Source organism: Hypomesus transpacificus, chromosome 11 (assembly GCF_021917145.1).
Source record: "Hypomesus transpacificus isolate Combined female chromosome 11, fHypTra1, whole genome shotgun sequence".
Lineage (NCBI taxonomy): Eukaryota > Metazoa > Chordata > Actinopteri > Osmeriformes > Osmeridae > Hypomesus > Hypomesus transpacificus.
The window spans coordinates 7,601,329-7,628,892 of record NC_061070.1 but is presented as its reverse complement, the minus strand read 5'-3'; the positions used below and the strand labels follow the sequence as shown (position 1 = coordinate 7,628,892).

General features: G+C 39.8%; 4 protein-coding genes across 10 annotated transcripts in view; 1 reads left to right on the top strand and 3 right to left on the bottom strand.

Moving 5' to 3' along the window:
• Window positions 1-57: 57 nt before the first annotated feature.
• zgc:110319 (uncharacterized protein LOC796111 homolog) lies at window positions 58-5,814 on the bottom strand. Of its 2 annotated transcripts, none has more exons than XM_047030104.1 (8): window positions 5,696-5,814; window positions 5,024-5,133; window positions 4,788-4,923; window positions 2,671-2,737; window positions 2,457-2,568; window positions 2,273-2,336; window positions 1,037-1,211; window positions 58-927 (listed from the first exon to the last, which is right to left on the bottom strand). In XM_047030104.1, the coding sequence occupies exons 1-8, from the start codon at window positions 5,767-5,769 to the stop codon at window positions 856-858; spliced, it is 810 nt and encodes a 269-aa protein (XP_046886060.1). In that variant the 5' UTR covers window positions 5,770-5,814; the 3' UTR covers window positions 58-855. The 2 variants fall into 2 exon arrangements, with proteins under 2 accessions (XP_046886060.1, XP_046886062.1); XM_047030106.1 differs by having other exon boundaries at window positions 5,024-5,130; window positions 5,696-5,812.
• An 819-nt stretch (window positions 5,815-6,633) lies between these two features.
• si:dkey-228d14.5 (uncharacterized protein LOC796266 homolog) lies at window positions 6,634-11,179 on the top strand. Its single transcript, XM_047029113.1, has 7 exons — window positions 6,634-6,958; window positions 7,897-7,944; window positions 8,214-8,276; window positions 8,372-8,439; window positions 8,577-8,707; window positions 9,374-9,551; window positions 10,068-11,179. Exons 1-7 carry the CDS (start codon window positions 6,894-6,896, stop codon window positions 10,253-10,255), a joined length of 741 nt encoding a protein of 246 aa, XP_046885069.1. The 5' UTR covers window positions 6,634-6,893; the 3' UTR covers window positions 10,256-11,179.
• A 2,190-nt stretch (window positions 11,180-13,369) lies between these two features.
• Window positions 13,370-23,305, bottom strand: eif4e1c (eukaryotic translation initiation factor 4E family member 1c). Of its 3 annotated transcripts, none has more exons than XM_047030065.1 (7): window positions 23,224-23,305; window positions 22,127-22,218; window positions 17,947-18,042; window positions 17,685-17,748; window positions 14,583-14,696; window positions 14,216-14,355; window positions 13,370-14,118 (listed from the first exon to the last, which is right to left on the bottom strand). In XM_047030065.1, exons 1-7 carry the CDS (start codon window positions 23,239-23,241, stop codon window positions 14,004-14,006), a joined length of 639 nt encoding a protein of 212 aa, XP_046886021.1. In that variant the 5' UTR covers window positions 23,242-23,305; the 3' UTR covers window positions 13,370-14,003. The 3 variants fall into 3 exon arrangements, with proteins under 3 accessions (XP_046886021.1, XP_046886020.1, XP_046886019.1); XM_047030064.1 differs by having other exon boundaries at window positions 23,209-23,291; XM_047030063.1 differs by having other exon boundaries at window positions 23,164-23,246.
• Window positions 23,306-23,733: 428 nt separating this feature from the next.
• Window positions 23,734-27,564, bottom strand: part of tet1 (tet methylcytosine dioxygenase 1) — a 32,782-nt gene continuing 28,951 nt past the window's right edge. For all 4 annotated transcript variants that reach the window (XM_047030067.1, XM_047030069.1, XM_047030068.1 and 1 more), the window contains one exon: window positions 23,734-27,451. In XM_047030067.1, the coding sequence (XP_046886023.1) occupies window positions 26,340-27,451 (1,112 nt within the window). In that variant the 3' untranslated portion in view covers window positions 23,734-26,339. The remainder of the gene's footprint in view (window positions 27,452-27,564) is intronic.

Below are 27,564 nucleotides of genomic sequence, written 5' to 3'. Positions count from 1 at the left end.
TTTTATGTATTATTATAGTTATATTTTTAAACTACATTGCATCGATGAAAAGGACACTAGATGTTACGCTCAGTTTATTCACATTTTGGAGACAGTCTCATACAACTTAACTGATTTTACAATTACAACAAATAACCATTGTATATTATTTGGGGGATAAAGTATCATTAAGATTTTAACCTCTAGAAAGAAATATGAATGGATAAAGTGAACTAGTGTATTATATACATTCAATAAGGTGTGTTTTCAATCTTCAGTCCAGGTCATCTCTAAGTCCATCTGTTTTTTCACAAAGCAAACCTGTAACCCCACAGTAAAACCACAATGCCAAGTTTTCATTAGAATGCATTAATAAAAATATATTAAAGAGGGCAGCAGGGATGCTATTGGTTTCTTGGCAGAGCAAAAGACGGGACCCACAATGTTCCTGTCATTAGACATGTTTGTCATATTTTACAGAAATAAATACAAGATGTTTCCAAATGTACAGTAATGCTGAACATTTTCGATTGGATTTTCGTGTTGCTGTGAAGCCTAGTTTGTCATATTTTACAGAAATAAATACAAGATGTTTCCAAATGTACAGTAATGCTGAACATTTTCGATTGGATTTTCGTGTTGCTGTGAAGCCTAGAGTGTACACACATTACATGGAGTATATTCACATACATTTGAAACAAATGGCCACTAACAAGTAGATGTGAAGGTGAATATTCTAATCTCTCAATTGTACTTTGTACTAAAGTAGATACAGCAGAAAATTGTGTTCTTGGTTTGTATTAAATAGGCTGTTCATTAACAATATATGTATCACCAGTAATATGTGGGTAAGGGAGCAGGGGGCAGCAGGAAGCTTTATGAATCGTGTAATTTCCGCTCCAACTCTGAGAAAACTTTTGCATTGACTTCATCCACTTCATCTTCCACCTAGAGACACAGGTAAAAACACAGTCACATTCTCAAATAAGGTTTCAGTATCACAAATGCACGTGAGCACCACTTGTGTGTGAAGTGACAGATGGTGTAGCGGTGTCACCTGCTCCACATCGTCCACCTCTGGGATGTAGAACTGAAGCATGTTCTGGATGCCGTTTCTCAGGGTGACTGATGAGCTGGGGCAGCCAGTACAGGACCCCACCAGCTTCAGCTTCACTGTGCCATCTTCAAAGCCCTTAAAGATTACATCACCCCCATCCTCCTGCACTGTTGGTCTGTGAGAGAGAAGGGTATTTATAAAAGAGGACATTGTCCGACTGTGACTTTTGACTTTCATTTGTGCAAACTAGATATCTGGGACCGTATTCACAAAACATTTTATCCTACCACTAAAAGTTCTTCTAAGTAGCAGTTAAAGTTCTTAGCTAAGAGTTTCCTCCTAAAACATATTCGCAAAGGTGCTGAGACCAACTTTTACTAAAGAACGGGTAGAAATCTTATACTAAGAGAAAAGGCAGGGTTTACCTTGTTGCTATGGATGATGTCAACAAGCTTACTAAGTAGGCCCACAGTGATTGGCTGTTAGGGGGTGGGTCTCTGTCTGTGATTTCATCATAGACATTTTGTAGAACAAGGTACAATGTTGCCACATTCAAATAAAGATTTTCAATTGAAAGGTAAGTGGAACTAATTAAACAAGTATGTGTTCAAATATTTGTCAGACTCGTCCATGTGCATCTCGTAAAACAAATAATAAATATGCATAAAGGCAGCTGTGTGAATTGCCGATGTGGGGTCTGCATAGGGCATTTATTGTTTGATGCAAAGTTCTACTGATGGATGGCTGAGATATACCTAGTTTGTCTGCGCTGCATAATACGCATAGCTTTTCCCTGTGGCCAAGTAGCGTAGTGGTTATTGGTTTGTTTCTGTGACTGCATCCCTGATTAACTCTTCTACAATCATAATACCATTGCGAAGGCCATAACTTTTTTAAAGCTCATGATCATCATCACAAAATGTTTCTAAATTGTTCATGTTCCACGATGGATTGGCAGCAACATATATTTTAGGATTGTTTGTGATTTGGTCTTAGTGACTTAGGAGTCCTCTTGACTACCGCTAACTTTACACAGAATTAGAAGCTGGTTTTAATGCTAAATGCTTAGGAAAATACTCATATATACAGCAAAGAATTAGGAATCCTAAAATTAGGAGTTTCTCCTAAATTGGCAAGTTAGGAGCTACTTTAGTCTTAAAATGTTTTGTGAGTACGGCCCCTGGTATCTTGGTATCTAGTCTGAAGGCTACATCATGGACAAAATATGCACTTTACCTGATTCTCGTATCTAGAAGCTCTTTAATAATGGAAACAATTTCATCATCATCTTCTGAGTGACCTGAGATATGAAATACACGTTTAAGACAATCATGGGGTAATATAAGGTAAAATATTTATAGTTTCAAGATAATTTCATAAGATGAGAATGTAGTGCACAAAATGTGATGTTCATACTTACTACTCTCATGGTGGCTCACCCCTGTGGTTATTGGGGCTCCGCTATCAAAAAACTTGGTTATGGCCTCCACAGCATGACGCTTAATGTCAGTCCATTCCACATCATCATCTGCCTAAACATTGTAAAAAATAAAAAGGCATACATTGAAGACCCTTCAATTCAGAAATACATCTAAATCAAAGACAAAGAACAAGTAGATGACGTGTATGGATACCTTTGTGACTGTAATGAAGTCAGGGCCAAAGAACACACTTTTTACACCTTCAATTTCAAAGAGATCCCTGTGGAATGTAAAAAAGCATCAAAACTGTTTAATTGTAAATCCAAAATGTTTTAGTTGTCTTCAGACCTAAACAGTGTGTGTACATTAAACCTTGTCATTTATTTGACTGGAATCAATAGTGAAAACTTTTTAACATTTAAGCCTTAAATCAAACATAAACACTATATCACACGCGGTTATCTTCCCTTTGCAATGATCAGTTTCATTAACTAGGCTTTGTACATTTTTCAGACCACAATAGGCCTACATTAATTCAAGAACAAACACATTAGTAGGCCATGTTCAAGATTCTACTTTCTTGTACTGTTTGAAGTTGAAGTGGCGGATCTTGCAGCATTATTAGCTCTACTAACCAGTGGTGGAATGTAACTTACTGTACTTACGTACAGTAAAAATTTTTATGTATCGTACTTTACTTAAGTAAAAATAATAGTGCATACTTTTTACTCGTTACTCGTTACATTTTATGAACACAGTTTCGCCAAAATGTTGCCAACACAAATATGCATTGCGTTGCTGTTTTGGAAGTTCAGGTGGCTCTATCAGCTCCAATGATAGCAGAGTGCGCGTTTGGCAGCAGCACCAGGGGCGGACCCATTAGGCAAAGTAGGCAACCGCCTGGGGCCCCCAGCTGCCAGGGGCAGCTGAAAGACTTGAAAGACTACATCAAATTAATTTATGATCAATAATAACTATAATAATAATCCAAATCGAATAAAAGTCATAACCTTCCCCAAAAGTATCAACAAAGATACCAACAGAGCGTTTATTCTATTTGTGTCAAGGCAGGCTTCCTCTCACACCCCATACAACTGTGGACTACTGCATCAATTGCAGCAACTGCGCAGCAAAGCCCGTCATATCAGTTGGTAATATGAAACAGTAGAAGAGTGAAATGAATGCAACAACAAAAAACTCCCCGAGCGGTGCACAAAAAAGAAAGACAAAAGAGGAGAGTAAACAAGTACTGTAGTTGCCAAACTGAAACTACAGAAGGAAACGTAATTTTTCTCCACTGGTATCCAATGATGCGGCAGATAGCGAATTCAGTGACGTTTGCCAAGCAGCAACAGCAGCTAGGCTAGCCTGCTTGTAGCACAATTTACCGGGGTCAGCTTCTCCACGCAGGGCTCTAGACAGAGACCAAATTTGTCATTGTTACTGACAATGATCGCTTCCAGCAAACTTTTTTTGAATTAGCCATTTCCCCCTAAATACATTTCAAGCTTATTTACGTTTTGGGGGGCATAATGTCAATTATTACGGCTGTTCTTAATGCTGTAGAATGCCCTTTCCACTCGAATGGGGCTCCCCAACGTTCGGCGGTCAATTATTTTTTGATAAAAGACCGCTGCTATGTATAACTGACCGCTGTCAAGGGAAGTGGCCTTTTGCCTCGGATTCACGGCTTTCGTAGCACTCTGCAAGTAGTCCGGTAACTTTTTAACCCTGGCGTACTCCGTTGCTTGGCGACGTCAGCTGATTTGAAGCCTAAAGAATGTTCAACGTCTATGAAGTTCAACGTCTTTGGCGAACTATTTCTCTGCTGATCAACACTAGCTACAAATGTTAACAAATACATTTTAAAAAGACAAGCTGTGTTAAGTTATTTTTTTGGCAAGTAGCTGTGTAATAAGCGCTTCGAGTCTGGGTGCTATTCGCCCTGTCGGGGGTTATTTTCCCGATAATGACCGGCGTTCTATAGCCTACATTATCCCTTACTAACAGATGGTACTGTTTGAATTGCGAAATGCATGTTGACATACAATAGCATCAAAATAACATGATTGTAGGCTACCTTTATTATTTATTTAACGTAGTGGTAAGAAAGCTGGTAGGTTATGTCAAGCTAGCGTGCTATCTGCATTCTTTATTAAAATGGCACAACCTAGACATTGAGAGACAACCCTTTGCGTGAGTACTTTTACTTAAGTAGGATTGTTGATGTAGTACTTTTATTTTTACTTAAGTAGCCTATATATTTTCCTGGGTTGCCTACTTGTACTTAAGTACTAAACTTCAGTACTTCCTCCACCACTGCTACTTACTTGGCTAAAGAGGAGCATTCTGCATTCTGTGGAGTAGGGAAATCCAGTGTTCCTGTCCCCAACACTGGTTTACCAGGGAGAAACTTCAAGCTTCTAGGGTTTGGCGTGTCCTGTGTCTGAATATACAAATGTCGAACTGAAACAAAATAACATCGCACAGTGTTATTGGAGTATAATTCACATTCAAAATTCAACATATTAAAGATACTGCGACACTGTTTGATATGCGTTCTCACCTAACAGTTGTGTAGGCCCAAAATCTGACACTGGTCCATGACGAACTTTTCTTAAACTCTGGCCAATTAATTGTGAGTAACAATGGATTTTCGTGTTGACTGGACACCTGCTGAAAAACGATTTCAGAGAGAAGCAGTAGGTACTTAAGCAAACTGTAATGGCACACACCATGACTTTGAGACAATTTCAATGTTAACGAAGATTACATCACATAATGTAACCTTGCCCGGGTAGAATAACTCTTAGGCTTAAACAAGTCATTGTGTCAATTGAAGTGGCATAGAACTGGGACGTTAACCTAGGTTATGTTAAGTAGGGGTACTAGCTAGTTAGTCGGGAGCTACTGCTAGCTAGGCTAGCTGACTTTGTTAAATATCAGTGAGAAAGGGTCAATCGACAAGCTAAACATTTTCAAACTTTGTACTAGATATATATTTAAATTAGTGCTAGGTTGCTAGTGTACATTGGCTTGGAGATTTTAATGTTTGAATAACTACAGTGTTGGGCTGTGTCGCAGTCCAGTATCTCTCATGGCAATATGCTAGTACTGTACAGTCGCTGGTGTAGTATGATTCTAAACTCAAATGAACTTTGTCACACAAAATCCTATAAATTACTCATACACTGTACACACACTGGTAAGATTTAAAGATATGGAAACGAAAGCAGACCTAACGTGTGTTGTCACTGTTGTATTTCGTGACCGTATCAACTGTAGAAGACTCCATCTCATGCGCGCAGCCATTTTCTTTGTTTTGAAGATAGGTTAATCCACTTAATTGTTGCATTACCGCCACCTTCTGCTCCGGAGTATCAATTATTAGACAAAACATTTACAATCTAAATCCCTTAAAAAGCATTCAGCGTGCTTCACAACCTAGTCCTACTTTAGAATCCATATGCCAGCTACCCTCAACCTATTCCTGTTTATCCACACTAACATATAAAAAAAATATCCCTGAAAGCTAACAGTATCGCTTCGACCTGTTCTCTGTCACCCATGCTCAGCAATAACTTTAATAATGTGAATTCCTACACCCCTCAGATTATTCATCATACCCCTTACAACTCCGTGCTCCGCTGACTCTTGCTGACATCCCTCACACAAACCTGTCTAGTGTCCTACAAATTTCAGTGTTTTGTTTAGGTTAATGACCTTGAATTGTTCAATCTGGCATTTAAAGGGCAGACTGTTAATGAGTGAATAATGTCAGTAACCCAAAGTATGAGTGAACTCATACATCAGTCAGTTACAAATATCTATAATGAGTTCAGGAATTTGTATCAACATGTGAGACACAGAAATGACCTGACCTGCATTCAAGGCATGACTTTCGCACCGATGTTCTAGCTACCTCTATTTCTTCTTTGTTATAGTTGACTAGCCATTCTAAGACCAAACCATAAAACTGTCAACCATATCATATAAAGTTCTGTTACAAAGTTCAATTTGTTTAGGGTAGATTTTTCATTATAATCTAATGCCAGTGGAGGTTTTAAAAAAAAAAAGTGCCACAAACTTCCACAGAGAGACTTTCTAACCAGTCACTCTGCATAGCTTAAAACAAACATTGATAGCGTCAAGAGGGCCCACCCCATTCCTTGCCTCTGTTCTCTAACAGGACATGGTGGTTCTTTAGCTAGGAGTGGCTAGAACAGAAGAGACAATAAAACTTTGCTCTTAAAGACCTCAGAAAGGATTCCCCGGCGTTGTACTGTAATGCTGAACAACTAGATAGAACCGTGACTGTATTTTGAAGGAATTCAAGAAGTTCCAGCAGAGATATTTTGTATCTGACAGATCGACAAAGTATACTGGACACTGATTGAGCATCCTCCACCTATCCTCTGCTACATCTAAAACCAGACATGGTTCTCTGGATTCTGCTACCCATCACGCTCTCCCTGGTGTCTCTTATTGGAACCTGGGCTGTGTAAGTTTGATATTTAAGTTATTATATACATTCATACATTTAATCTTCAGTCTTTTGGTTAGTGTAACAACGTTGTAAGAGTCTGTACCTGTATCTGAATACCCCATACAGACCTTCTCTTCAAATGTATCCTAATCTGAACAGTGTTCACATTCTATGAGAAGTGATGGTAATATCAAGTGGTCTACTCCTTAAAAATGCCCAAACATATTACAACTTGAGTGAGACTAGAGTGGTCAATTTTGCAGTATGGACCGATAAAAATGACCTACACACGCAAAGAATAAAGACAGGACAAAACACATTATCAACACTCTTTACAGAACACTGGATGAAAAAAATACTATGGTCACTAAGAATTTCCTCAAGGAATGGAACAGAACGGAAACAAGCCAGCTTCCTTTTTTAAAGACCACTTTTGCTGAGTCTAATGGCAGCAGTAACTACACAGTGGGGCTGCTCAGTTTTGTGGCATTTCAGATTTTATTTCAATATTTAAAGAGTAGTTTAACTAGACTTTATTTAATCAATTTAACCATATTGATAGGCTAATATGGTAGGTGGAGGTAAAACGACAAATGTACTAATGCTTAGTCTTAAATACCTACAATGACTCATCCATACTGTATATTGGAAAGGTTGTGACATAACTGCTGTTACCTAACATTAAGAATGTCTTTGTTTGCCTGTTAAGGTGTCTTGTCACCAGTAACCCACTAGTTACCTGCGACAAGATGCCTTGATATGGACAGGCTACACAGGTTTCTACAATGTGACTTTGTGTGCGCTAGCTTTATCACTCATATCCCAGTTCCTAGTTACTCATTGAACATTCAGGCTACCTTGTGTTTACTTGTTGGATTATATATTGAATGGAATCATGCATAATAGTAATGATAATTTATAACAATGACATTAAATTTGCTTCTTTTTCTAAGGTACGGTCTGGCTTCCAGTTACAACCATGTGTGCCATCTAAGTAACTGGTAAGTAATTTGTGTCTCCTATATCCTATACACCATAGTAGTTTAGACCAGTGTTTCCCAGTGGTCTATCCTCACAACCCACTTTGGTCCTTGGTCATTAAGTCACGCCCAAGGGGGTGGTTGGGGGGGAGAGGGGGTGGCTGAGGGGGTTTCTGCTTGGGTAGTAGGTGGCATGTAACTCTGCATAACTCGACCCACCAGTTGAGAAACACTGGTTAAGACTGTAATTAATGATCATCCCTGATAATTTATCCTTATTTTGTTTTTAGGGATTACAATAACTCTTGCTCGTTGAATGAGTCTATGGAATGTTGTCGAGTCCCCACCATAAGGTAACTAGTTTGCTACATATTCCCACAACATGGTGTATTTCACCCGTGGTATGTTGACTTTGTGACATTAACTTTTCTATACATATTTATGACAGCTCAAGTGGAACCAGCTCTCCAGAAAACTCCTTATTTACAGCCACCATAAATGCTGGGTCATTTTTGTGTAAGTTGGGCTTTGGCTTATAAATTTACCAACAACCTATATTCATACAATTGCCTAAAATGCATAGTATCATTCAGGTGCAAAAGTATGTGATGATTGAAAATTATAAGGACTATATCTAACTTCTTTCTCTTCAGTTCTAGTGTTTTGTATTTTCCACCATGCCCATATTCTGGAAAGAAACGCCATGCAAGCCATGCTCAGCAAGTTTGCCCTGGTCTTTGGTACTGTGGCTGCTTTGGGGGCATTCATGGCTGGGAACTGCAATGTGAGTAGCTACTGTGGGTAACCTGGACAGTGGTTGCCATACAGGTTCATAAAAGCACATAAATGTTTTGAAATACATTTTGTGAAAAGGTTGAGCACTTTGAAAAAACTGTAACGAGAGCAAACACAGGTGGTATACTCACTAACTTGTAAATCTGTTTGTTCAGTCAGGGAAAGTGAGACCACACTAATAAAAATAGATTTGACCTTGGCTAGAGACAAAACATCCTGAAAACAACATATTGGTAGTCATTATTATTACTATCTCTGTTCATGCATGGTAGCCCTGGGAGATTTTTACGTGGGATTCCTAAATACAAAAATTACATGTACAATAAAACATAGATGCCAAAAAAGTATGAACATAAAGATAGGATACAAATAAATGAATACAATTGTATTGTTATGCATTTCAGTGTTTTTGTTATACATTAGTCCATGTACCTGTATCTATTTCATTCAAATTCAAAAAAAGTACCCCCTAAACAAACATATTTGACAGCAGGTAGCAGTTGCAGGCACCCCTGCATTTGTAGTACGAGCATGCTAGTGTGTACTTTTTTCACAGTAGTTTTGCACTGTTCAGTATTGTGTATGGAGATAACACATATTAAAGAAACGTGCCATGTCAGGACTGTGTAATAATAATGTGTGTGTCCCTTTACAGCCAGGATACCTGACATTGCTTCACTACCTGGGAGCAGCAGTTAGCTTCCTGTGCATCTGTTTCTACAGCGTTCTTCTCACTGCACTGACCGGCAAGTGTGTACTGACAGGGCTGGAGAAGTTCCTTTACCCAGCACGCATAGTCTCTACTGCAATCCAGATCATGTCTACCATTGTCTGTATCCTTCCATCAGGATTACCTAACTTAGCTGCTGTCCTCTTGTATGATCTCAAGCTGGAACAGTTTGAGAAATGTTCCAGGCTTGGATGTATTTACCTTCATGTTTACAAGGTGGTCAATATAGGTCTCTAGTGGGACAATGTTGTTTGCGTTAGTATCATACAATATTAAATTAGGTAATGCTGCACATTATAGGGTTTGACCACCAGGTTGCGTACAGTATATCTTACTGGCCATGAAAAGTACAATGTCTTCTAGTTTGGGATTTAAGAACATGATATCCAGAACTGTTAGGAACTAATTATGCAGGTCTTTGTTTATTGTTTGTTCTACAATTTTAGTTGATAAACTGACGTAGGTTGTTTGAATATAAATTACCAATACTATAGATATTAGTGCTAGTTTTTGGTGGCGATAAAAAGTCTGCTATTGTCTAGGAGTGGAAGACATAGGGTATAAAAATAGACTTTCTACTTCAAAACTTTTTTACGCCCTTAACCATTGACAATTTTAGATTGCATCTTGTTCGTCCAGAACGATCACATGTACACACACTTATCAGCTGTGTGTGAGTGGATTCTCAGCGTGAATCTGGAGATGTTTGAGCTGAGCTTCGCTGTGGAGTTTTACTTCTTTTCTTCAGCCATGTTAGCGACTGTATTAGGGAGAAAGGACGAGGAGAAGCCTCTCATCCTGGCCTGAGGACATGAGGAACAACAGCCACTGTGAGGATATTAGTGTAGTCCATCACTGGACCAAACCTGACCTCACAGCACTTTGGACAGAGATGTCTACATTAAATTGAGCTCTCAGGGTGATGATTTGCAAATGTCCCCACTATGTGGTCATTGCCAGTCTTTTTGAAGAATTAAGACTTGTGACTCCATTGTATTTATTGAAAATCAGACAGAATATTGCCATACATCCTCTTCATCACAAGATCACTTGCAAGGGTCGCAGCATTCATCCATCCCATCTCTTCACAGGTGTCTTCATGGACACCTAGTCCCATGACACACAACTGACACTTCATTATTTCTCATCACAGGAACCCCCCCAATGTATAACTGTAAATACAAATCACAATTAACATACTCGATTTTCTTTTTGTAAGCAATTGGAAAATGATTGAGCCTTATATTAAGTTATTGATGTATTATAAATCAGCTGAAATATTTATCAAAACATTTTGGAAGTTTGTATTACTTTGCAGAAAAGATTTAAGTGTATAAATTGTAATGCTACAGGACAGCAAAGGTTTAATATCTAAACAGTATCTCAGGCTTGTAGGGAGTGAACCCTTTTGGTCCTGTAAAGCTTCAATCTGTCAGCAACAAAATGAATTACAATTGCAGAAAATGTTTATTTGTGATAGATCACTGTTGGGTAACAAGTGATTAAGGATTCCAATAAGAGTAATATGAACAACCAGACATTTTGCATGTTCTACTACCATAAGCCTCGCTCAGCTGCTCCATACATTTAATAGAACATAAATGTAATCCATTAATTTATTATGTTTGTTAATTTGTGTTTTTATACTACTTGTTCATTTGGACACATTTTCTGCTGTGATTTTGGCCTGGGCCTTTATGCAATTATAAATAAAACCGGTATTTAATTGTTGAAGACTTGCTTACTTTAGTAAATACTAAGAGTAATACTGGATATGACTTCAAGCTTTCTGACAAATAATTTACATCACTAAAAAAGCTACCTATGGTAAATGTTCCTAAAATAGTACCATATGGTAATGCCTTTGCTGAACAAATAAAGCACCTTATGTGTCTATCTATACTGTATTATTTCTTCGAGTGAGCTGTTCTGATGAATGAAAAACCTCCACCAGAGGTGTAGGTCTGTATGGTTCAAATAATTCAGGTCTGGCAGGTAGGATTAAACCATGTTCAAGATCAGTCTAAAATAAGAAACCTGCCATAGCTAATACATTTAAGTTGCTCAACCGTTTGACAAAATGTTCCAGCCCAAGAATGCTAAGCCATGCTGCAGTCCTATGTCTTAAGTGGTCTGTCTGGTGATGTCTGACTCAGAGTTTCAAGTACAAAAGGTGTTGCTGTACTACCCTGTACTACCCTGACATAATAGGGTTGGCAGGCACTGACTGATTGAAAAAAGAAAAAAAAAAGAATAGGTGTGAATAAATATTTCAACAGGCAGAACTTGCATCAAAGGTATGGTCAAATCAAATCCAATGTATTTGTATAGCCCTTTTTACACGCAAGCATGTCACAGAGGGCTTCACATACGCCCATAGAACAGCCCCTCAACCAACCTAAACCCTCAAGGAAGACAAGGAAAAACTCCCAACGGGGGAAAAAATAGAAACCTTGTGAGGAGCAATTCAGAGGTGGTGATGCAAAGAAGATGGTTGAGAAAGTATTAAACAGGTTGAACTGGAAACATCGGCATGATTGATGCTTAAAGTATGTTCTTAAATTTGTTGTGTATGTGAATATTAGGGATGGGCATTCGACTAAATAGTCTTAATCGATCGTCGGGAGAATTAACGATCGATTGTCGATTAATCATTAAAATTGTTATATTAAAATGTACTATTTATAGGCTATATTAAAATGCGGTGAAAATAGAAAAAACAGCGTTTTTCCGCATTGAGATCTGTAGCTATTACAAGAAAAACAACTATTTCTGTAACTCCTAGAAGCAGCTAGAAGCCTGTGCTCAAACACAACTGACCCTCGTTTTTTTTCGGCTAATTAACAAAGCTTCACCTTTGCCCTCAACAATACTTATGGGTAGCATATCCATCTCGATGGACTTGCAGATCCGTTGGGTAATTTTCTCTGCTCGTTGTGCATCGCAGCTCCTAGCACAGCACCGAGAGCAGGATGCACCGCCACTAACCAGGGTCGGATTTACGTTCTTCAAGTGGTAGGCTACATCATTTGAGTCGTGGAGGAGTTGTATTTATACTCAGCTTTGCAGTGTTGGCAGTGAACAAAGTAATTTTTTAGTCAATATGGTCTCACGCTACACTTCGCCGTGAACTCTTCATGTTTACTTTTGAAATACATGGAAACTCGCCGGTAACTGAGTAGGCATGTGGCGTTTTGGTAAAATGTTTACTTGCTGCCACATAGCGAAATCCATTGCATTCCTTCAAGACTCACACTACGCAACAGAACACTCATTAGTTTTATCGATGAACAAATAATGTCATCGACTAAATTCTTAATGATCGATAATCGATCGTCGATTAATTATGCCCATCCCTAGTGAATATACTTGAATTTCATGTAGCACAGAATATGACACATTAAAAAACAAGTGCATGGTTTGGGTTTAATGCAAAGCACTCAACCTTTACTTGAAAGAAGGTAATATACATCCTGGAATTACAGATAGTAAAGATACATTATGAGCAAAATAATTTCACAATGAGTATCACCTCCTCTTTTGCATCCACTTGGAGAGAAGTGTGAAATATCTACAGTTTTGTTAGGAAGAAAACAGTGAAAGCACACCTAAATCTGTCCAAGCATTGTTACTGGATGATACACTGTAAAAAAAAAGAAGAAAAGAAAAACACTTCTATATTAAGCAGTAGTCCACATTTGTCAACCTCAACAAAAAATTATAAAAAGGAACAAAATGAGGGAAACTTAAATGTCATGGTTGTCTTTCAACTAAATAGTTCAACAGCAATGAATATTTCATAAATAAATGTAATAAGGGGGAGAAAAGACAAGTTCAAAACAGTACTACAAGCAAGAATCCACAATTTCAGCAGGCTGAAACAATAAGTGGCTTCCCCCCCCCCCCCCCCCCCCCCCCCCCCCCCCCCCCCCCCCCTCAAATCCCACCCTTAGGAGTGAGACCACAGGTAATCTTTTACAAACTTAAGACACTGTAGTCTATCTGCAGGCGTATCTGCAATACTTTGTCATGCCAAACACCTCCGACTAATTAGTTAAAACTGCCCTTAAAACTTGTGGAGTTCGTGAAACGGATGCCTTGTATCGCATTATCCTGGGTGGCAAGAAATTATTTTAGTAAGGAGTGAGAACGCTGAGTGACAAAACGACATAAGGGGTTTTCCCCCCTCCCCACCTCACTCCCAACAAACAAAGCCTTGAACAGCCTTTTCATCAGCTACACTAGGGGAAACACTGTCCACTTCTAAAAAAAACTCATTCACTTTCACTAGTTCAAATCGAACAGATCCACTGACCACATCCTCCTCTTCACTTTCCTCCTCTGATCAGTACCCTAAGGACTATGCGGCATGGGGATTGTTCCCCTTAAGTTGTGGAGCTGTTCTTTTTACACAACATATCATTTACATAACAGTTCACTCTTTTTTTCTGTAAAAAGGAAGGACTCTACAGTAGTTTACAACTCAAAAAGTTATTAATGTGCTGATGCGGATTGGTAATTGTTTAAATCTACGGCGAGATGAAATGGGGCATCTTCAAACTGAATACAAGTTCTTGGTGGTGGAACCGCTCTTGCTGGAGGTATCATCATGTGACTGGTAGCCAATCAAGGCTTTGCTGGGGACGTTCAGTCGTTCTTTGTACTGTTGCCTGGAGAGACGAAAAATGAATTTAACAGAAGTTGTATCCTGATCGCCACCTAGTGGCAAACTGGAAATAATTGAGGCGCTTTAAGAATGACACATACCCTATCGTAACGATGGCTTCCCTGTTTTGGCAGTTGCCAGTCCAGATGGCAATTTTATCGCCCTTCGGTCTGACATTGACCACAGCTCCGCACACGTCTTCACTGGCCTCGTCGAATGACTCTCCAATCAAACACAGGAGCTACAGAGCATACATCCCATGTCAGACGAGCGAAACAAACACGTCGAACAAGACTGGTGATAGACAAGCACTAACACAAGCCACACAAGGTAGTTTTCTTTCTAGTTTTTGTAGTTATACAACTATATGCAAGACTGAGGTGGCTGTGTGGGGATAGGTCTTTAGGACCATGAATATATGAAAGCGCCGTACTTGGCCTGAAGAGGGTTAATGCACGCTGTACATACCGTCTCCATCCAGTAGCGGTCCAGGTCGTTGTGTCTCTGCTGTTTACTTAGGGTCATCAACCACCGGCCCCCCAGCTTGTTCCTGTCATCCTCCCACATAGGCTTAATGCCATCCTGAAACAAACACACGCTATGTTATTTGGAGTGTTTCCGGAATGATTTAGCGAGGGAAAATATTTGCCATGAGCACCAACGAAATTCCCAAAGTAAAGTTACTTGAATCATGCTATTTAGTATGCATTGAGGTGCATTTGATTTGCCTTGCAGTCAGCAGTTGGACTGGTCCATTGGCTTTCAAGAGGACCCTGGGGCCTATACTACAAAGCAGGATTTGGAGTTAGCGAGGTAACTTCAGGTTTAACCCTGGGTTTTCATTGTCTCAACGGTGGATCACCTCTTAACAGGGTAGATTGCCATGGTAATTTATGCAGCACACCTCCAGAACAGGGTTATGTTCGAGATGACAGATCAACCACAGCCAACTAGTCAATCACTCAACGAATATGCCCTTTTCCAAGAGCAATCAATTCTCTTGGAAAAGGGCATAATCGTTTCTGGAAGATACCGTGACCTCGGTGCGCAAATAGTTTTGAGTCTGTCTAACAAAATATTTTGGCTTCCCACCGTATTTGTGTACCCTGTAAACTAATATGACTCTAAAACAGAGACTGATTAAAGCACTTAAGCATTATTACTTGTTGACCTGATAATATTTACTTATAAGTAGAGGTGGCCATAGATCATTTAAAAAAATCTAGATTAATCTCACTGTAATCTTGGAAGTAATCTAGATTATAATGTTTCATTTGAATACCGGCGAAGGCATTCAGAATGTGTGCTACCCAAATAATGACTAAAAGCAAGTCTTTGAGAACGGGTTTCTCAAGCCAGGTGAGCGAAGAGATTAGTTAGTTTGGCTGATAGAGCTGTGCTGATAGAGCTGTGCTGACGGGCTTGCCTCGGTAGCACTCAAACAGTAGTTTGACGACGACTCTTCCCCTGCACTACATCAGTGCTTGGCCCGGCATCTTCTGCATTAGCTAAGGGATGCTTTGCGTTTAGGTGGTATTTGAGACTGGAAGAACTCGTACAGTAAACTAATTCCGCATTGCGGGTGCAAACAACCTTAGTCTTGTCGAAGTTTCCATTGGGAAGCTTCCTAAAAATTCATTTTCCCTGAAGCAAACCCGGCGGCTTCATAGCTGCATCCATGTTAGCACGTCACGTTTAATGGTGTAATTTCATACACAAGGCATACACACAGGTTTGAAGACTCGTTCTCGCCCCCTACAGTGCAATTTGGCAAGGTATACATCCACGCTAAAATATCAAGGTGAAAGTCATCATAGCTTGCGTAGAATAGACCCAGCTCCCAACCCAACTTTGAGAATAGATATTTAATAGATAAGAGATATTTTTTTATCGCCCGATAAGTGTCTCACGTTAACGCAGCCCACCACTACTTATGAGTAAACCTATTTACTGGTTTGAATTATGTTTGATATTTGTTCTTTATTTGTTCAAAACACTTTTAACACCGTCATGCAACTGAAAGAATAAGGCTAAACTTGTCTTACACGTGATAAGAATACATCTATGTGACACAATGTAATGGAATACACTATTGTAATTACTGTCAGATATAAGTCTAGTTTGTGCCTAAATTAGGGTGATATATATAACCCTATTAACTTGTGCATTCACACAGTCAAAAATGTATTACTATCCCCTCTTCCTGCCTGAAAGACAACCCGGCAGTGGCAGTTGGTCAATAGAGGGCGCTAACCCCTTAAAGTATTTCAGAGATTATGGCCGAATCCCAATACTCCCCCTTCCCCTTAATTTACCCCTTGCCCTTGGCCCTCGAAAGTAAGGGGTAAGGGCTACATAGCCCTAGGAAATGGGACGCCACTTGGTTACAGGTACGTCATCTAGCACGTATCGATATCTCCAAAGCAAGTAGTGTTATGCACTGATATTAAACGAAATTCACTGCTAATGGAGTTTACTTAGAACTGTAGACATGCTAGTCAAAGAAATGCGGGACTGTTGTGCAATTCAGAACTGTAACATTAACGTACCAAACTAGCGATTTTTAGAAACGTTTCAATTAGGAAAATGGTTGCAAATATATATGTTCATGACTGTATATAACACAAAACAAGACAGTTTTTATCAATTAATTAAGCCGAAAATATTACATTTATCGGACTCTCTGGATGATTTGATCGCCATTGTTGCCGGTCGCGCATATTTCACATAGCCCTAGGATTCAAGTAAGCTCCCGATCTTACTTGGTTTTAAGGGCCTAAAGGCCGAATCCCGAAACTCCCCCTTACCCCTTCCCCTTAGTTTTGCGCGTTCCCGTGAGAGTTAGGCTACTTAAACATGTGAAACAAATTAAATATATTTGCCTGGTAGTCATTTGGCAGCGTTTAATTTAAAAAAAAATCAACATCATATTTTTTTCATATCTGTGTGCGGGCGCCGGCCAAATGAGTGTCTATGTAGGTCTTTAAACTTTTGAAAAGCAGGTGACTTGAAGCTGCTCTCAATGGCTTGCTTCAGATTTTCCTCAAGTAGCAGTTAATTGCACCCTAGACACTCCCACCTTTGTTCTTAAGAAACAACATTGTTTACATGTTTTGACCTCATGATTAGACAGTTCTCAACAACTCTCCTACTCAGCAACGTATTGGCACTGCAAGAGATTGATTAGACCGTAGAAGTAGGCAGCATTTCTTCCAGATGAAATGTATCTTTACAACAAAAAAAGGCGTTCAAATAAAGGGAAAAAATGATAAATTATCTTGGAGCAGTTTGACCCAATTTACAGATCTATTTAGATTTACAGCAGCAGTGATCGCTGACAAATTTACAATTGAGGTTTTTCCGGCACTTGCTACGGGAAAAAGATATGGGTAGCTGGATGCGATGTGGCTATTAAAAAATTACATTCAGTTCCGCATCACTAATGGTGTGTTTTTCTGTTTGTTTACGCCCACCCAAAAAATAATTGCAACAGTCCCCACTATATGCCGGGGCATGGTGAACTTGCTTTGTAGTACAGGCCCGTGGTCTCTTGGTTTAGGAGATCCTTACCTTGAATAAGCAGTAATCACAGCCAAAGCCAAGTTTGCTGGGTTGCTGTATATGGTTATATAATCTGAAAGATAAATAAATGGAAACAAGCGATTAGTGACATAGCCCAGACTACAATGTATGTTTGGTCAATTATATTCAGAATATCCTGTTCTGTAAACTGAATCTTTCCAACATTTGTAATATTCTGCCCAATTAAACGAGCCACTCTCCACAATTCTTTTCAGGGGGACATCATAGGGCTAGGGAGGTAAATACGTACGCCCAGAAGTCCTCCACGGTGTCAAACTTGGCGATGAGACGCAAGTTCTCTGTCCAGCTTTTGCTCTTGTCGTTTTTGAAATACCACAAAGCCCACCTGGGAAGACAGCGAGAATAATTCAAAAAATGATCTTGTGCGTTCACATGAAAATAACAAATATTTGATAAAATACACACTTAAAAACAGTCAGCCTACATTCATATATCACCTGTAAGGTCAGGATGAGGAAGGATATGTTGAATGCCCAATAGAAAACACCTGCTATGGTGCATGTTAGAATCACAAATGTAGTGTAGCCACAGTCTCAAATTGAGGTAGCCAAACAATAATAATAGTGTTTCCGCTAAGTAGACTTTTCCGTGGCGACACGCCACGGCAACATTTCTGCCGCCACGGTATCAGAAAATAGGACTGTACACATTTTTTGGCCGTTTATCAGCAGTGATTGTTAGAAAGTGTATCGGAGGATAGCACGGACACGTGCTTCACAGCACAGTTGAGATTGCTTGTGTGCGTCTTTGAGAACTGTAGAGCTAAGGCCGAATCCCAATACTCCCCCTTACCCCTAGCCCTTAGTTTACCCCTAGCCCTCAAAACTGAGGGGTAAGGGCTACATATCCCTAAGAAATGGGACGCCACTTGGTTACAGGTACGTCATCTAGCACGTATCGATATCTCCAAAGCAAGTAGTGTTATGCACTGATATTAAACAAAATTCGCTGCTAATGGAGTTAACTTAAAACTGTAGACATGCTAGTCAAAGAAATGCGGGACTGTTGTGCAATTCAGCACTAACATTAGCGTACCAAACTAGCGATTTTTAGACACGTTTCAATTAGTAAAATGGTTGCAAATATATATGTTCGGGACTGTGTATAACACAAAACAAGACTTGTCAATTTTTTTAATCAATTAATTAAGCCGAAAATATTACATTCATAGGACTCTCTGGATGATCTGGCCGCCATTGTTGCCGGTCGCGCAGTATTCACATAGCCCTAGGATTCAAGTAAGCTCCCGATCTTACTTGGTTTTAAGGGGTGTATACCCCTTAGTCTTAGCCCTACCCCTAGTTCAAAAAGAGTATTGGGACCCCACTAGCTCTCACGGGAACGCGCAAAACTAAGGGGAAGGGGTAAGGGGAAGGGGGAGTATTGGGATTCGGCCCAAGTCGTATAACTTATGTTGTTAGTTAATTTAAGGTTGTTATTGTATTAGTCTATAGTTCTTGCTAATTTAAATTAAGTTAACTGGTGATTTTCGTTGTTTGTAGGCTATTCTTCCCCTGCTAGTGGACAGACCTAGAGGAAACACTGTAATAAATTTGTACATTTCTTGCAAGTAAGCCACACACAAAATTACTCTATTAACCAAAAATACACTGTCTTTGCTGAGTTCATCATCTCTTTTATCATTTTTTTTACAATTTTTGCAAAATTATTAAAATGACTCAAATCCAGTTAAGGTGTCAGGCCTCTCTTTAATCTCTCGGTAATAGAATAAGAAAGATAGTCCAAAAAGTCCTTTCAATCAATATTTCTTTAAAACACCCTGTTGAGCTTAATCCCCCCAAAACAACACGCAGACAGTGCAGTATGCATATAAATGCAGAAGAACAGAGAAACAAGGCAGCTCTGTCCTACAAACACACCCATTGTTTATGAGCGGTGCCACTATTCTTTTATCTATTCCCAGGAAGGATAGTGTAATAGGGTGAGGGAGGGGCAGGACAGGGGCGACATCTGAACCCTTTGCTCTTCATTAAAAACTCCAGGCTTCTGATCATGTCCTGAAGATATCCTAATAGTCATGAACACAGCCTTATCAGCAGAGCAAGGCTACTGCTACTACAACACAGATAATGAAGTCTTCCACAGTTGCCCTAGTGACACACACAAGACAGATTAGTACTGTTACTCAAGACCTGGAGCTTTTAAATGAGACAAAACATGTGGCCTGGGAAAACGCTGGAGTACTGATGTAAACTAGTCACTACAGTGTTTCCTCTCGATTTTTTTTTAGCAGTGGGGGCAGGTCTGTCTGATTCCCCCCCCCCCCCGGCTGAAACAAATTGCTATCCCTAAAGGCCAATTTATACTTCTGCGTTTTTAGGGACACGCACACAGGGAGACGCCCTCTCCGTCAAGGAACTCCCTATCCGTGCCCTCTCCGAACCCCTCGGAAAGCTCTGCGTGCACCTCCTGATTTTCCTGACTATCCGTCCGTCAGTCCGTCATTTTACGGATACCCCTTGGCTGTGATTGGTCCGTTTAAGAACCGCTTGCGTCAGGGGCGGGGTTGCCGTGACCAACAAGAGAACAGAATCCTTTGACCGCCATTGTTGTAAGTTTTTACAATTCATATTTCAGCTAAACAGTGCATGTAAATCAGCATCTGAATTCAAATGTAACGAGAAATGGGCAGTGTAGTTGTTGAAAATGTGCTTATTTTATTGATAAAACGGCTCATTTGTAAATTTGCTCCGACTTTTCGATAACCTAGCTAGCATCGCAGTGCAGCACCATCTACTGTTCTGGCAGTGAATTGCTTTCAGCACGCAGAGCCGTCGGAGTAGTATAAATTCAACCAATCCTTCAGATTCCGTGCGTCCGTCTGTCCGTAACAAAGTTGGAGAAGTATAAATTGGCCTTAACCCTATATTTCGGAGCAGGTTAATGTAAGTCTAATAACTAATGTAATATTGCACATATTTTTGTCCCATTTCCACTAAAGAAATAAAGTTAGGCTACTTAATGACACCTTACAGTCATAGTATGTAAAAATCTAAATGGCATAAATGCAGCCAATTAATAATTGACGTAACAACTTGTTGTAAATGGTCAGTAGCCTAGCCTATTGATTAAGGGGCCACTCGGAAGCATGTACGCTGTCTGCTTCATTTGATCTTGATAGGCTAAGCATTCTGTAGCTAATAGTAACAATATACCCACTATTTATTAGGTAAAACTACTTCAGCATAATAATGCACCTAAAATACAAACGTGAGCAAGGGTAGCAATCGCTATCGAATCGACATCTGCAATTTCGCTAGCAGGGGAAGGATAGCTTACAAACAACAAAAATAACCAATTAATTTAATTTAAAGTAGCAAGAACTAAAGACTAATACAATAACAGCCGTAAATTAACAGACAACATAAGTTATACGACTTAGCTCTACAGTTCTCAAGGACGCACACAAGCAATTTCAACTGCGCTGTGAAGCGCGTGTCTGTGCTATCCTCCGATGCGCTGTTTAACAATCACTGCTGATAGACGGCTTAAAATGTTGTACAGCCCTATTTCTGATACCGGGGCGGCAGAAATTTAGCAGTGGCGGGCCGCCACGGAAAAATCTACATAGTGGAAACACTGCACTAACAAAGCCAATTTAACTGAGGCAATGCCTTTGGACTAAGTCAATCTACTGCACTGCTGATGAAATACCAAACAGTGTAAGATCAGTTGAGCAACACATAGGGCCAAGTAGCACTGAGTGTGTTTGGAATTGAACAACTCTGAAGTCTGCTACCCTTGATAACACTAGAAAGGAGCTTAACCCATAGATGATTAAAGTTACACACAGGGCTGCAAGTTGTCAACACGCCATCCATGTCCAATGACCCAAAAGCCCAGCTCCAGTATGATGAACAGCCCTCTATCAGTGATTTGTGACAGACTGCCCCTGGAACAGGCAGAAGAACCCAGAAGAGGTCTACTGAAGAAGAGTTATATGTCAGCACTTCTACCCTGAACCTACTGCTATGCTGAATGGGTAGGCAATCATTTAGAATATAATCAGAATTCTAGAAAAGGCAAAAGGGGCTTGGTGTGCAAGATCAGACGTTTAGTGAACCACCTGAAAAAGGACATTATTTGGAACTAGCTGGGTCTGAATTGTACAAACATTGCCTCCATCCCAAACATAAGCAAAAACACGGTAGCTCAAGTCTCATATAGAGTGGACATAGGGAGTTGGAACTATCTGGTTGAAACCTCTCCCATCCTCTTTGCAGATATTGTGGTCTCTGAAATAAGGAACATAAAATCCCCCCTCTAGACAGATTAGATGAACTAGATGATGATGTTGGCATTGAAAGCTACAATTGAAAATAATTCATGTTAAATAATGCGAATAATATTCTACAGGCCGATTGGTAACAAAATAAGTTATTCCATACTTGTTTTGCAAGGGGTGCTTGATGTACTGCTCAGAACCTGCAACCACCGGTGCGGAGGCGTCCGTTTGGGGTTCTTCAGTCTCCGGTGCTTTCTAAATAAATGAATACAAATTGGGCCAGTTTAATAATCAACTATCAAAACAGTAGAATTATTCCAAGCTCAAACCGTACTACTTATTCGCCATTTTATTTTTACTTTGTCACATGAATCCTATAAAGGCTAGATTCAGCCTATGTGTGGAAACTATGGCAACAAGCTAGCACTAAGCTAACAGGTATATCTTGCGAGTTTTACAGGCTACTTAATACCACTGTGGCTAGAGAGCAGTAACGGTGTGTCAAACACCCGAATGATGCAAGATTGTTTGCCTGGCTACAGTAGCATGAAATGAATGATTCGCTTAATGTCCTAACGACCGTTACTGGCTAACCCCCTAGTCTACAGTAGCTAACTGCACTTTAACGTGAAATTGAACCTACCGTCTGAATGGTAGCCTAATTGTCTTAACAATATAAGGCACTCACTAGATGCCACAAGTATCAAATTTCCTCTCAACTTTGATTATACGATACTTAGCTTGCTGGCTATTAGCGACAATGCTAGTAAACGTTGCTGCATCAAAACGAGCTAGCTAGACACTACAGTAGCACTTCGCTAATGCGGGGCACACGTGTCCAGATGTCACGAATATATGGTTTCAGAAGCGTATGAAATTGGTCACGAAAAACAGTTATACATTTCGATGAGTATTATACTTATACTAGGTATCATTTGTATCGAGGTATTTTAATCATTGAGCTCAACGTCGTCCATTCTCCTCTTTCTTGCCAACAAAGTCACAACCAGGCGATGCCACCCAAATCTATCGCATCGCTACAATATCGCAAGCTAGCTAGACTAGGGGCTAGCTCTAGCAATGGTGCTGAGCATGTCCAACACTTGCAGCCTTCTGACAACCAAGGAAGCAATGTTATCGTTAAAATATAGTGTATTATTTCCCCATAATAATCTTAGGAATTTCAAGACACAAACTGACCAAAGTACATTTTTCTGCTAGAGTAGTAGCCGAATTTGTAGATACCTCAATCTCCCTTACCGGCTCCGAGGTCGCCATCTTGACCAGCTAAAGTTCTCTGCTCCTTCTGCGCTGGTGCGTCAGACGCCACTCTAAAATCTACGGCAACCGTTTTAGTCCATGTTTAGATGGTCAAAAACATTAATAGGTCTACAGGTTTCCACCTCGGTGCATCCACTCTACGCGGGTAGACAACGTTTATTTATCTTGCAGTAGTGACACACAAGCGAGCAGTGAGCGGCAACACTAGACACACATACAAGTGCAGGAGTGTCCACCATAGCAATTAATTTATTGCATTTCCCCCATCCCTGCTGTTCTTCATCGAGGAGCAGTTGATAGCAGCCCTATCCAAGCGTCTATCACACATTCTACAGGTCCAAGAACCATATCATTAGTAGGCTTGTATCTCATTCTTCCTAACAGGGCCTTCCCTAGTATGACAATGATTAAAAGACACATGTCTCATTTTGAATGTAGTCATGTCAGCAGTCCACATAACATTATCAAGAAATAAAAGAATGGACACAGTTCAAAATATAAATATATTTTTTTATTTTACAATCCCCAAAGAGGTCAGCTTCCATAGGAGTCCTTTTTTTTCTTCTTTTTTTAACCTTACAGCAATGTACAGTAATTTGTCACTCAGTTTTAAAATAAGCAAGGCCATCCATTGTTTACGCAACCTTGTACAGTACATTAAAAACAGTCTGTTTCACAAGTACAGTTTAAATATTTAGACTACCAGTACAAAGCTCTGACTTTTAAAACCTGTAAAATGCTGGTGCTAGTTATTTCTTCCTTGATACAATTTTCAAGTTACACAAGGGCATGGAGGTTCCTCAGTAAGTAAAGCAATGCCAGGATTCATTTATAGAAACAAAATTGTTTTGAATAAAGGTGGAAAGATTTACAAAAATGTTAAAACATTGTTCTCTAAAATATGTAATAGCTTGTAACTGCCTACATGTGTTACTTTGTAAATGTATGCAACCCCCTTCAACATTTCTACAAATACATTTTAATCTATTAAACTCTGATTTTTATGGATGATTAAGAAGGAACTTTGTTCAAGACATTATTGGAAGACATTTACTTAGCTCTTTTCAAAAATGCTAAGAAGATAATTAGTAGCATGTTGACAAAAACCATGATAGTGTTAATCTATCTGTCTCAACAGTATAGTAATACAAATTGAAAGGGAAATCTTCTGTTTTATCACCTGTAACAAAAATACTTCATAGATGTGTGCCTAAACTTCCAACAAAAAAAAGGGCAGAGAACCATGTTAACTGTTACATCTGCTTTCTAAGCTTCAGTTTAGACTTAAAAGTAGAATACAGCTTGACACCATATCCACAAGGACATGCCGGTCATGCTCATAGCACCAAAACATCACCTTAACAACAGGCTTTGTCAATGCACCAGAACATTTAGGCATATTAGCACCATATGCAAGATGTAACAATTATGCCATCAGTTACAATTACATTACAGCCAATGAATATGATAAAAATAAGATTTTATGAGTTTGTTTCTTTCTTTTTGTCATGACTGTAAGTATACTATTTCCAAGTGAGCAGGATAAGCACCAATTAACAATTGTTGAGAACTAATTGTCCTTGGACACCATCACCATATGACATGGAGTTCCAAAGATGGTGTAATTTCTGACATTGCCAAACTCTAGGGAGAAATGGAATTTCCTAAACACATGGGTTTAATATAAATGCATTTCCTGTTCTGACAGCAGTTGACACCAACCAAACTTGCATGCCACAGTTGGACCCTGTGGAACACTTACGAAAATCCCCTGTAAACAAAGTCTCCAGCAGACAAAGCACCTGAAAATATCAAAGGAATACGATACAACATAAGATGGACCAGGAAATTATTTGAGTGGCATTCACTAAGTAAGGTGGTGTGGATTTCCAAAGCAGACTTTTCATACCTAGAATATGGTAACTGGGAAGTTTCTATTCATACCAGACACATTTCATAGCTTGAGAAGAATAGAAATCTTGTTAGCACCAGTAAGAAAAGATACAAAATGGTCATAATTAGCTTTCAGTCATTTGGTCTTATTAGCTGTGACCAAAAAACGAACAATTAGCACAACTCCCAATTGCAACTAAATAAATTAAGTGCCAATATGAATAAGTATGATCTTTAAATGCATAATTTCATAAATGCTAAGAAAAAAATAGTTTGAGTTGTTGTATAAACTAAATTCAAGATATGTGATAGATAGCATTTCTTAAATCATAGCTAAATTAATTCACAACATTGAAACACAAAATAAATGTAGAAATACTGAAAGGAGAGTAAAAGTGTCACACAAGTTGTATACATACACATATATACTGTATTTCCATACGTATATCTATATATCTATATATCTATCCATATTAATCAAAAAGGGACTTTTTCAAGTTAAAAAAATGTGCTTTACAATAATTGATGCCATCTTTGTACATTAAACAAAAAGGTAAAATAACAGGGGAAAAAAACAAACTAAAAACCAAAGCGGTGCACATTTCCTTCATACCAACAAGACAACTCGGAGCTGAGCAGAAAAAGCACAATGCTACATACGTATTTATTAAAATCAACTGTAGTAAATGTAAAATGTCTTGCTTTATGTGTAATAGGATGTTTACCCCAAATTACTGCTAATGATTGAATCAATGATTTAAAAAATAAAAGGGTAAAAAATGCATTATAGGCTGAAATATAACCATCAAAATAACATTACACCATGTAAAATCTGAATTTTTACCACTCCTTGAATTTAAGTCAACTTTAAAAAAGCATTTTAAATTTGCAGTGAAAAGGCTTGCACCCCAAAAGAAATAAAAACCTCATGATCAGAATAAATAATCACATCTTGTTCATTTGTAATCACGTCCATAAAAGAACTTTAAAACATCTTTAAAAACATATTCTAAGCACCATCTTATTACAATAAAAAAAAATATCTGCAACACCAAAACTCACAGTTAGAAACCAACGGTAGTCTTCCTCATCACACAGAGAAAAACACACAAACATTAAAAAAGCCCAAATGAAAATACATGTATAAAAACACGTAGACAAGCATTAAGTTGATTGAGGTAAGGCAGTACAGGATGTGTGTGTTATGTCCATCGGTTGTAGGGGCCTGTGACTTGGGTGAGAGCATAAGGGGACGCAGTGATGACTCCATCCATTGGAATAGTCAAGGTTTGACGGGTTGGAACCTTCAGAACCTTCCTCTTCTCCTGGATCTCCTCTTCTTCCTCTGGCTCCACCTCTCCCGCCACCTTACCCCTCTTTCCCTTTCCCTGGTCATGACTGCCCTCCATCTCAGCATCCCCCAGTCCCATTGCCAGCCTTTCGGCCTCCTCCTCCCTCTCCCGGTCCCGCTTGGCCTCCATCTTGGCCTCCCACATGGCCAGCCCGTGGCCTGGCTCGTTTAGAGACTTGTGCTGATAGAAGACCAAGGAGATGCGGGTAGGGTGGCTGCGGTTGGGTCGTAGGATGGGGGTGGTGGCGTGCATCTCTTTCCGAGCACACTCGATGAGAATGGAACCGTGGGATGGCGCCACGGCAACTCCGCCTATGTCATTGTCCAGGAAGTTGTGTTCACTGTCGGACCAAACCTCCTCCTGCTTGAGTTCGTCTGGGACGGGGGGCGGCGTCTGTGGGAGGAAGGGCATGTGAGGAGGCAACTCCCCCAGTTGCCTGTGGAGTCCATTCAGTCTGCTTTGGAGGCCCTCAGACACAGGCAGGGGGCAGTATGAAGGGGGGGGAGTGTTTTCATGTGGGGGGGGTCTCCGGATCATTGTGCAGTGCACTTCGTTGGGCTCAGATTTATATGTCCGAGAGTTGTTGCCACAAACCGCTTGGGAGGAGATACACTCCGAGGGGTCTGCCAACTGCTTCAAGAAGGCCTTGGGGTCATCGGCCCCTGGAGGGTAACCATTCATGGCCTCACCGATTGTGTTGTAATTATGGGGTGAACCGTTGTGGCCATACTGGGGGGCATGCAGACTGGGTTGGTAGGGGGAGAGGGCCTCTCTCCCTGGGGTTAGGACCCCTGGTGGAGTTTTGTAGCTGGTGGAGCTTGGGTTATAAGTGCTGGGTGGGTTAGGCTCTGGTAGGTAGTTCCCCAAACTGTCTGGGACTGGTGGTGGTCTGTAAGAACTTGGGTAGGCATGTGGCTCTGTTTTAAACAAGGTGGCCTGCACTGCAGAAGTGCTCTTAAAACCTGAAAAACAAACACATCAACCGCATAAATAAATCAATCTATCCACTAATCAAGGCACTCTCCTTAAATCTGTTCATTATTTGTCAACCAATCAAAAACAATGAGAATCAATT